Below are 11,179 nucleotides of genomic sequence, written 5' to 3'. Positions count from 1 at the left end.
CCTTGCTGAAAACCACTTGTCATTTCCTTCTGCTCCTGTTGGGTTCGACACTCTTACTTATCGAAAGGACTATGATAAATCCCCTATACTTGTGGGTCATCAGGCGGCCGCAATACCGGAAAGCTCTGTTCGCCGGAGAGGGCGTCTCGTAGGGCTTTGGAGTTCGAGGCCATGGCGGGTGTGGTGCACGGTGGAGGAGATCGAGATCGGTAGCGAAGGTGTTGATGCATCTGTTGCCAAGCGGTGAGATGTTTAATGCTGGTGGGTAGGCGGACGGATGTGTGGCTTGCATGCAGACGTGGGAGTAGGTTCCTCAACAAACACACTAGTTCAATGGTGGGGCGATGCTCTCGGCCGCCACACATCTTCAATGTCGACTCTAGTGAGAGGTCGCGTCCACTCTGGCCGGCATGAATGCGGCGCTGACCGCTTCGAGCAGGAAATGGCGCGAGTGAGGGAAAGGGTTTTGGGTGGGTCAGGGTTGTCGGACACGTGGGTGGCAGCAGTATGTACGCCCGCAAAGCCCTTCCTAGTTCATGGGAAAAAGGACGTCTGGACCGATCAACTGACGGATGCAGGACTACATGTCCAGACTGCGCAGTCCGAACAGATGCGGGCGGTTCAAGGGTCCGTATTGTAGTGAGTCAATGACACTCGTTGGACGCCCCTTTTAAGAGCATCTAAAGTCAGACTTAGCAAATCCCCCCTATACGTCTGCAGACGCGCCCGTGCCCATCGCGGACAGTGACTGGTCACACATGAAATTTCCCTTCACACAACCGGACACCTCAATTAGCAAACTTCAAATCCATACAAAACACATGCAACGTATGTAAACAATGCAACACACATCGCCTGACTAGTACATGAGGACATGCCATCAGACTACCAAAATATGGCATGTTCTACCTACATATTAGCTATGGAGAAGCTCATCCACAGCTACCCTTGCCCTTCCCGGCACCTTTGCCACCTTTCTCGCGGAAGTAGCGCTCGAAAACGCAAAATGGATCCAGTCGGACATGCTCATCTCCGAAGCCGTTCGACCCGTCGCTGTCCTCCTTCTCCTCTTTGAGGGGCAGTCTAACCATGGCACGAACAACCCAATTTTGCTATCGGGCGAGGGCACGCGTGCTCCTCTGTCGTTGCTTCTTTATGATGCGGGCACGGATGGCTTCCTCCTCTACAGCAGCGCGTGCCGCCGCATCCATCGCCTCCGCCGCCATGCTGGCAGTGAGGCGGGCCTCGACCACCCTTGTCGTCTCCTTCCCATGGTGGATGCGCCACTCCATGTAGCACTCTATATACTACGGCGTGAGGCTACTGGATCGTGATGATCCAGCCTGGCGGATTCGAGCGCCCTTTGCGCCAACGCAATGGATTCACATCGGACATATCCCCATGTTGGTCGGGAGCAATCCTCCCAGGAGTGACGGAGGGCAATGCGGCGCTGCTCCCCATGCCAAAGAAGGCCGGAGATCGCCAGACGGAGCTTTGGTGGCAGAGTGGACTAAAGGGGAGTGGTTAGGATTTGATCCGAGAAGCGGACGAGAATGGATATATGTGGGCCCGATCGTGCCAGGTCGACTCCGATTGTAGATACTCTAGGTATGTTCCGAATTACTCCTCTAGTTTAGAAAAAAAAGTACCACTACTAGTATGTTCCAAGTTTACAAGTCCAAAAAATCTCGTGAGAAAATAATAAGGCTGACAATGTACTGGCCGAACCAGATCAAAATCAAATTCCGATTCCCAATAGGGAATTTAATTAAAGAGAGAGAATTTTTCTTCCTTTCGTCGTCCGACCGACGGGACATAGAGGGGCCAAGCAAACGCGAAGATACGGAAACAGCGAGGCTCGCCGACTAGGGTTTGCGCCGCTCCTCTCTCCCGTCCCCGTCGACGCCGACCAGGCGCCCCGCCGCGATGCCGCAGTCCGTCCTGGTCGATCGCGCGACCAGCGAGTCGCTCATCGGGCCCGACTGGTCCCTCAATCTCGAGATCTGCGACATCCTCAACCACGACCCCTCGTGAGCCCTTCTTCGCCCTCCCCTTTGCTATCCACATGTTTGTCTTGATCGTTAACGGCGTCGTCGGAGTGGAGTGGTGCTCGTGGTCGTGGCGAGGGGCACCGTGCTTAATTGGGACGGGGTCTGGTCTGTCCCGCTGCTATTCTGTGGCAGTCTCCCCATGATTTTGTAGGATGGAGGTCGGGGTGACGCTTGTGGTAAACATGGGGTGAGGGCTCGGACTGGAATGATTGATCGATCCTTGTTGTCCTGCGAAATTCAACTGAGGTTCAATCTATTTTTGTGGTACAAAGTAGACATGGAGTGCATGCGATTTTTTTCACTAATCACTATTCACTAATATAAGTAAAGAAACTGAAATTAAGGAATCCATGCCCTGTCCTGGTCAATTAAATCTACAGTTGAGATGCCAGTTTAGTGTGAATTTTGTTTGGAGATGCAATACACCCGAGTTATCGGCACTCCTGGCTCGCGTGCTGGTGCCAGAAGATCTCCCATCTTCTTGCCACAGGATAGCATATACCATGCCTAGACAAGCAATGACGAAGATTGGGGTCGTGATGGGAAAATGTGACATGGTCAGCTCTTTCCAATCATCACTATACCAATGTTATAGCTGATATATTGTCCTGTGACCTGTAAAAGTGAATATGAACAAGCTGTTCAGTAGCAGCTAGTAATGGTACTGGAAAAGGATAAGAAAACTAGCATGGAGTGGTACAAACAAATATTCGATAACCGGGATTTTAGTGGAGCCCATGCCCGCGAATTTTGAGGACTCCTTGTTACTTTTTGACTTCGTATAAACGATGAATGTAGGGCCCGTTTGGTTTACAGCCTAAGGTTGCCACGCCTAACCTTAGTCATGCCACAACATCTTAGGCATGTGTTTGGTTTGTTGCCACACTTTTCTAGCAACATGGTCCACATGTCATAGGCTCAATTTTTTGCCAAATCTTGCCACACTTGTGGTGGCCATTTTGTTAGCCACACTTTGCCTAAGCTTAGTTGTGGCAAAGTTAGTCATGAACCAAACAGGCCTGTAATAATCTTGACCTGTTGAGCTGTTCATGAAGCTTGTGCAGTAAGTGCATGTTCCATCAAAATAGATAATCACCAGGTACGAGTAGTATTGATGTTTCGAAGCCATAGGGGCTTTGAAGAAACCACGAGGATTTTGGTCTGAGGCTTAAATCCCTCCATCCCAAAATAAGTGTCTCAACTTTGTACTAACTCTAGTACAAAGTTGTAGTAAAGTTGAGACACTTATTTTGGGACGGAGGGAGTATTAGACAGTCTCGGACCAAATGTTATTTTAGCTCGTGCGCTAGTTATTTGCTATATTATTGCATGGTATGCTGTATTTAACATTTTCACTACTAGTATATTCTCTCATACTTTATTTGCACGTAGGCAAGCTAAAGATGTAGTCAAGTCTATCAAGAAGCGGATTGGACACAAGAACTCAAAGATCCAGCTCCTTGCACTAACAGTAAGCATCATTTTGTGCACCCGTATCTTTATCTCCATGATAATGCAAAGTTCTGTACATCTTTCAGTATTACTTGCATATGAAGTGATTAGTGACTATATATTTGGTGCGTCATGTTATGGCTTGGTGGTAATTTCGGAATGATAAGTTGGCTAGAAGCTAAACTAGGATGAAACTAGCGTGATAAGCTACTGATTGCTTGTTCGAAAGTTGATGGTAGCCATAATAATGTGAAGCGGAGAATCTCATGTAATGATCAATGATTGACAGTTAGCCAGAGCCAAAAAGACATTGAAGAGGCTCCAGTCAGCACTTCAACATCATTGTATGGTAAATGATTCATGGTTGAATAGCATCTTAAAGATGGGTTGATGGTGAATACAAGTTTGTTTGGATTGCGAATATTAGGAGTGGTGTGACAGATTCACAAGAATTTATGAGGGAGAACATAATAGGCTATGTAACGTAGCCTTGTCACTTGTTAGTTTCCTTAACCTATGCTGAGCAGTATCTTGTATCTCTGTATCTGCTGTGCATAGTGCTAGTTGGAAGTCATACTTTGTGGTTTATTTGTTCTGTAATCTAATTTCAAGTAAGCTAAGCAAGCCTGTACTGAAGTACTTCATTTTATTTCCCCCTTTTTAGCTGCTGGAGACGCTGATTAAAAATTGTGGAGATTTTGTTCACATGCATGTTGCTGAGAGAGATATACTCCATGAAATGGTGAAGATTGTTAAGAAAAAGGTCTGCCTGCAAATTAGTGTTCTGTCTCACAATATAATATTAAGAACAAGATTTCAGTTTTGATTTCCCTTTTGTTTTGTAGCCTGATTATCATGTAAAAGAGAAGATACTCATTTTGATTGACACCTGGCAAGAAGCTTTTGGAGGTGCTCGTGCAAGATATCCACAATATTATGCGGCATATCAAGAACTGCTGGTATTATTCACTTTAAGTATGCTGACATTTGGTTCATCTTCCTTTACTAGATCAGATTAAATCAGTTGTACAATTTTTTTGAGCATTTCTTAAGCCAACATTCAGTGCTCTAGTGTACATCATACATTTGCTCTTTGATATATGAAACTTCCTTCAACTTATCATAATGTCGCACTCTGATATACCAGCGTGCTGGAGCCGTATTTCCTCAAAGGTCAGAGAGTTCTGTGCCAATCTATACTCCACCACAAACTCAACCTCTACAGAACTACCCTCCTCCTGCTTTACGTAATACTGATTATCGGCAAGAGGCACCCGAATCATCTTCAGTGCCAGAAGTATCTACACTAAGGTACATTATCTTCAAGAACCTAGTGACCATGCAGGCACGGATAAATGATGCTCAGAAACTAATGTGAACTATGTCCATTATCTTGTGCGCATTTAATTATGACAGAATTGATTGCTGACATACTGCTAATCCCTTGCCCATTAATATACTATGCAATTTGCCTCCAAAATTTATGTAATTGATATGATGACAGTATGTGTACATTATTATTTCCGATAAGATCATTTTCTAGAGAAGTGTTAAGGCATAACCTAACCAGAACCCTAAGATATTACTATGTATGTATTAATTTAAGATGAGGCACAAATATATGAGACCTTAAATACTGAAACGCTTCCTCTTTCCAGAGCTTGAATGTGTGCCTTTTACTGTACAGTAATTTTCTAGTTATATCCGCTATTTGGATCTGTAATTGCTTTTAGTTTCCTTTCCAATTCTGTAACCACAGTGTCATCATCACTATGGTTAGCAGTGTACTACTTTGAAGCCTTCAAGTTCCCTTTTATAATAATGTTTCAAATTTGCAAAACTTTTTCTCCAGTGTGACAGAAATTCAGAATGCAAGTGGCATCATGGATGTTCTCTCAGAGATGTTAAATGCTATCGATCCTGGTAACAGAGAGGTATTTCACTGCTCATTGCCTACTCACATGCTGTAACAATATGTGGTTCATAAAATGATCCAACGACCAGTTTTGTTGCGGAAAGTTAATGCAGGAAAAAATAACACCATCCTACATGGCTGTGTTGAATTTTCTTAAAGTTGGATATGTATACTGCCATGTTTCAGAGTCTAAAAATTCTTAACACCGGACTCTATAAACCATAGTATTTCTAGTTATATGATTTAGATGTCAGGTCAGTATATTGCTTAACTGTAAATCTGTAATGAACATGCAGGGTCTAAGGCAGGAGGTCATTGTGGACCTTGTGGACCAATGTCGTTCTTACAAGCAGAGAGTGGTTCAGCTCGTTAACACGACCTCGTAAGTTTCTTCTGTGGTGTCCGGCTATTTAAGCAGCATATGAATGGAATCGGGTAGTGGAAATGTAGGATATGCATTTTTCTGACCTAATTAATAGTTGTGATAACCCACTAACTGCCTCTGCTACCAAATTCATTTTGATGTCCTCTTGATAAAACTGAGGGAAAGAAGGACGCACAATGCTGTGAATACCTATGCCAAATGCTATCCAATTATACACCTTTGAAGTTTCTTGACAAAATTTCTGGAATCTCTCGAGTTCTCTATTCTTCTTTGCTACATAGAAGTTAGAACACCATGTACAAGGACCTTTGGCCAACTACTACTAACACACGCAGCTCAATATACAACACCACCACCCCTCAAGATGGGACTTCAAGGTTGTTCCCTCATAAATCCGCTCTTTGGTGAGAAAATATATATCACCGTCCAGTCATGAACTGGATTATTTGCAATATTCATCGTTGTTGTTGCCACACAAAAGCTTCAACTGCCATTTGGCCACCAGCCTGAACTCTGGTAGAAGACCCCTCATCCATAATATCTTGAAACACACTGGCATGACTCCATATTCTGCTCTGGAGGTAGATCAGGACACCACCAAGATAGTGAGTAACCTCGAACAAAGACACACAATACTGATGTTGATCTCCTATCTGGCCCAATCAGCATCAAAATAGCAAGCGATGTCCAGGTGATAATTTCTTCCTTCCCCTTTGAGTGATCCAAGCCCCACATACTCTTCTTCTCAAGGACTGCCAACTCTTCCAACATAGCCTGATACAACTAGGAATCTGCTTTGCTGTTCTCCAATCAGTTGGGACTACTATAGACTTAGTAAAGCGATGAAAGCTTTGTACTCTGGTGACAGTGATTCATATGACACATAGTCGGCTACATCATTCTCAAAGCCATATCTGGAACCCTAGCCACTGTCCTTGTACTGTGGCTCATCACTCTCGCCACACTGACCACTGCAAGCTCACTTCCCCAGGAACTCTTGCCAGCTGCTTATCCATGTGCAGCTGGCGTCAGCAGACAAATCACTGCCTGGAGTTTGGTTGACAAGGCTGCTGCATTCAACTGGAGTCACCGCTTTCCTATTGGACTCTCTTGGTCCTAACTTGTACCGTGGCGGCGAGACACATGCCTCCTCGGTTGGTTCAAGTGCCGCTGGCACAGTGAGCTCTGATACTCTTCTCCGCTACTACTAACACACAGTGCTCAATATACGCCAGTTTTGATGCAATAATTTAAATAAGCTTGCATTCACTCCCTAAGTACTCCTAAAACTGCTATTTATTCTAATTAATTCCTGAATATGTTATTGGTGTGTTCAGATCAGTAATATATAGAGAAATTGTGGTGGTAGTACCACCAATCCACCATTTGTCTAATTAAACAGAAATACACAACAGAAAGAAAATGTATTAGCTAGTTCAGCCCTGTAGGTAGTCATATTACTAGTTTACTATATACATCTTTTATGCGGGGATACTATATGCATACTTCAGTTATGTTCTAGTCCAAAATTTATGTCTGATACTGTATTACTGTGTTATGTTTGAGATACATCCATTTATGTACATGACTGTATTATTTGCTGAAAATTGGGCGACTGAACTCATGTTTGCTGGTTGCTTTTTCTGTAATTAGATTTCACAATGTGGCTTTGTATTACTGATTGAATTTCTGTAGAGTCTGTTGTGTTCGTATGAGTACGTATTATGATATGGTTCTCTTAACTATTTCCATGCATTAAATTGTCACAGCGATGAAGAGCTGCTAAGCCAGGGCCTTTCATTGAATGATGATTTGCAGCGTGTTCTAGCAAAACATGATGCAATTGCTGCAGGCATAGCTGTTCGGGTAGAAAAGCCAAAACCACCACAGGCCCCTGCGAATAGTTCCCCACCAGCAAAGCCAGAGGGGCCAAAAGAGCCAACTCAAAGGTTGTGTTATCTTATACCAAGCATCCTGTTTTAATCAACTCATGTTACTCTCTTGAAATGATGCATGCGTAATGCGGGTTCAGAACTCTCGAAACAGTATTGGAATAATTAAAATAGTAGAGTACTGCATTATGCTCTGACTGACTTCTTCATTATATATCATCTGAACTTGTCAGGTCTTCTGAAGCTGCCGGTAAGGTTTCTCCATTTGAGCAATTAGCACTTCCTGCTCCTCCATCATCCAGCACCTCAAAGCCCCCTGGAGAAGCATCTGTTGGCCCTAGTATTGACCTACTCAGTGGAGATGATTATTTCAAGCCAGAACCTGTGAATTCCCAAGCCCTTGTTCCTGTTGGCAATTCCCCTGCAGCTTCTGCTTCAGGCCACAATACCTTAGATCTTGTAGACATGTTTTCGCAAAGCGATGCTAGCAATAACAATCACAACCCTGTTATATCGTCCCCAATATTGAACTCAAATCCTAATCTCTCGGCACCACAAGCATATCCTGCTCCACAGCATCCTGTTCCACCACAGCTGTCTTCATTTTCCAATGGGTTGACTTCCAATACAATCCCAACTTATGGTCAAGGTTCTGACCTGAACTCAGCAAGTTCGTGGAATGGGCAGCTTGCTCAAGGAATGAATCAACCACAGCAGGCACCAAATTATGGTAAATAACACTATCTTCTATAGTTACAATATGACCTTCTAATATGTTATTTAGTACTCCCTCTGTCCCACAATATGTTATTACAACCAGTACGCGAGTATATCGGTTGTAATAACATCTTATATTATGGGATGGAGGGAGCAGTATATATGTTTGGTATCTACTCCATCCGTATCAAAATATAAGACATTTTTGACACCATGGCTGTAAAAAAACGTCTTATATTTTGATACAGAGGGAGTAGTTCTTACTAGATTTGTTTTGTAAATGCTATTTATGCACTACAAGATTTTTGAGAGAGTAGTGTAGACTCTTGTTTTTGTTTGTCCGCCGAATATTTCTGTAGCTTTGCCTCTGTTTACGGCATGTACAAGGTTGTCCTCAGCTGTAGGCACTTTGTGATTGACAGGTCAAGATGATCAAAGCAGCGACCTCCCACCACCACCCTGGGAAACTCAGCCTGCAGAAAGCGATCAGTTCCAAGGTGGTCAACCTGACAGGTTGGCAATGCCACCAGGACAATTTGGAGGCGTTCCACCCCAATCTGTTCAAGTTGGTCAGCCTGGGCAAGTTTCACTGTCGCAACCATTGCTGACTGGGCAACCAGGCGGGATGCAGTTTCCACCAGGATATGTGGAGCAGCCTGGGGCTCAACATCCGCAATCAATGCCAAACACGCAATATGGGGGCATGTATCCTTCAATGCAAGGCAACCAAGCAGGCGGCATGTATCCCCAACAGATGGCAGGAGATATCTACCAACAACAGATGTATGGTGGGCAGATGGCGGCCGGCTATGGCTACGGTCAGCAGCCTGGAGGCTACTATGTCCCAAATGCTGGTTATGGGTATCCCAGTGCGAACGAGCTTTCTCAGAGAATGAACGGACTTGCCATGCAAAACAACGGCTTGTATGGCACACCCGCGTCTTCTTCCCTTCAGCAAGCTAATAGGCCAGCAAGACCCGAAGATTCACTCTTTGGTGATCTGGTCAGCATTGCCAAAACAAAGCCCAGCAAAACTGCAGCTAATAAGGCTGGTGGCTTGTAAAGACGAATGGAATCCTTGTTAGTACCATTTCTGTCACAGCGATAGCTTCTGCTCATAGTACATAAGTTCTTTGGAAAGTCCCCCTATTGGGGAGTAGTAGGCGAGTTATAGATTTTGAAATTCATAGCAAGTGTGGTTCGGTATAGTTCTATTTTGTTTACTCGGAAGCAATTATATTTTGTTCACTTGTTGCAAGCGCAGAGTTCGGAAGCAATTATATTTTGTTCACTTGTTGCAAAAACGCAGAGTTCTCCTGAATCATCAGAAGTTCTTTTGTACATACAGTCGGCTTCTTTTGTGTACCTTCTTTTGGTCTTTGGCAGCATTTGTGGAGTAATTATTGTGTTTGTGATGCAAGATGAGTAGCTTACAGTTGTGGAATTATGCTAGCTGTGGGTACTTGGTAAGCTGGCCAAAAGGCCTTCAACTGTTAGTAGTTCAGTCTTCAGTACTAGTGCTCATTCTCTGACGATTGAGTTGCCCAGCCTAAAAAAAGGGCAACCTGGTGCATGTAGCTCCCTCTTGCGCAGGGTTCAGGGAAGGGTCCGACCACTTTGGGTCTATAGTACGCAGCCTTTTCCTACATTTCTGTAAGAGGCTGTTTCCAGGACTTGAACCCATGACCTCATGGTCACAAGGCTACCACTGCGCCAAGGCTCCCCTTCTTGAGTTGCCCAGCCTAGACATATATTAATGGGCTCATCCAATTTTGTATTACGTAACCGATTACAACAGAGGTTTGGCATTGGAGGAAAGCCCCAGAGAGCATTGGTTTATCATGGCTGGAACTTTACAAATTTGAGTGTAGATGTTCCTATGTTAAGTTTGGAGCCTTCGGCTTACGACATTTAAGTTATGATTTTTATTACAAAAACATGTGTTGACATTAGTTTCCCAGTCTCACATGTTTCGACACTCTGTTGTTCCTTGGGTTTACCAGTTAGCTCTGTTGAGCTGCCTTTTCCCTAAAAGAAGTTGCCACCAAACTTCCAAGTATTAAGCATTATGGTTGACTTTGCATTGAGGAAATTTGATGATGAAGCCACTTTATGCAGCAAGGTTCCATGAGTTAGGCATAAACTCAATATCATCAATTCTGTACACATGGGCTCAACTAGGGTAAATGCTTGGCTGCTCTAGGCGGAAGTACACGCAGGACAAGAATTTCTCAGGTTCAGGTCATCGCGGTGGGGTGGAGGATGCCCAAATTTGCTTTATTTATTCTTTTGTTCAGAAGCCGCAAATCAGATGATAACATTTGAAACAAGTGATCTCTAGTGGTGAAAGAAACCTTAGCAATGGTTGTCCCAGGCAGTGATCTGGGAAGGTGTATGATCACCACGTACTAACTGTAGCCATCTTATGACATTCATTAAATTTACTTGTCTAAGGTATATTTTCATTTCCGTCGCGAGAGCTGCGACTTGGTTGTGCGACCCTTGTTTGTATCAGGTTGTTAAACTGTACTCGTTTCAGAGCTGTTATATATATAAGTTGTAGTTTCTATCTTAGAGTTACGTTGTATTACCTGTTGTTCCACACACACACACACGTATGTTGCATGTATGGATGTAACATGCACGTTGTGTGCAGGGGCTTAAAATCTTTGTTGTGTTACCTGTTGTTCCACACACACATATGTATGTTACATGTAGGGATATAACATGCACGTGGTGTATAGAGGCTTCAAATCTTTGTTGTATT

At 43.9% G+C, this 11,179-nt stretch overlaps 1 protein-coding gene across 1 annotated transcript; it reads left to right on the top strand.

The window, feature by feature from the left end:
* Window positions 1-1,731: 1,731 nt before the first annotated feature.
* On the top strand, window positions 1,732-9,755 carry LOC123147854 (TOM1-like protein 9). Its single transcript, XM_044567169.1, has 10 exons — window positions 1,732-2,030; window positions 3,444-3,522; window positions 4,168-4,266; window positions 4,349-4,462; window positions 4,651-4,814; window positions 5,356-5,437; window positions 5,715-5,800; window positions 7,573-7,752; window positions 7,929-8,425; window positions 8,835-9,755. The coding sequence occupies exons 1-10, from the start codon at window positions 1,927-1,929 to the stop codon at window positions 9,473-9,475; spliced, it is 2,046 nt and encodes a 681-aa protein (XP_044423104.1). The 5' UTR covers window positions 1,732-1,926; the 3' UTR covers window positions 9,476-9,755.
* The last annotated feature ends 1,424 nt before the right edge of the window (window positions 9,756-11,179 follow it).

The sequence above is a fragment of the Triticum aestivum genome, chromosome 7A, assembly GCF_018294505.1.
Source record: "Triticum aestivum cultivar Chinese Spring chromosome 7A, IWGSC CS RefSeq v2.1, whole genome shotgun sequence".
In the NCBI taxonomy this organism is placed as follows: Eukaryota; Viridiplantae; Streptophyta; class Magnoliopsida; order Poales; family Poaceae; genus Triticum; species Triticum aestivum.
The sequence above is the reverse complement of the archived record's forward strand: the minus strand, read 5'-3'. Positions and strand labels throughout refer to the sequence as shown.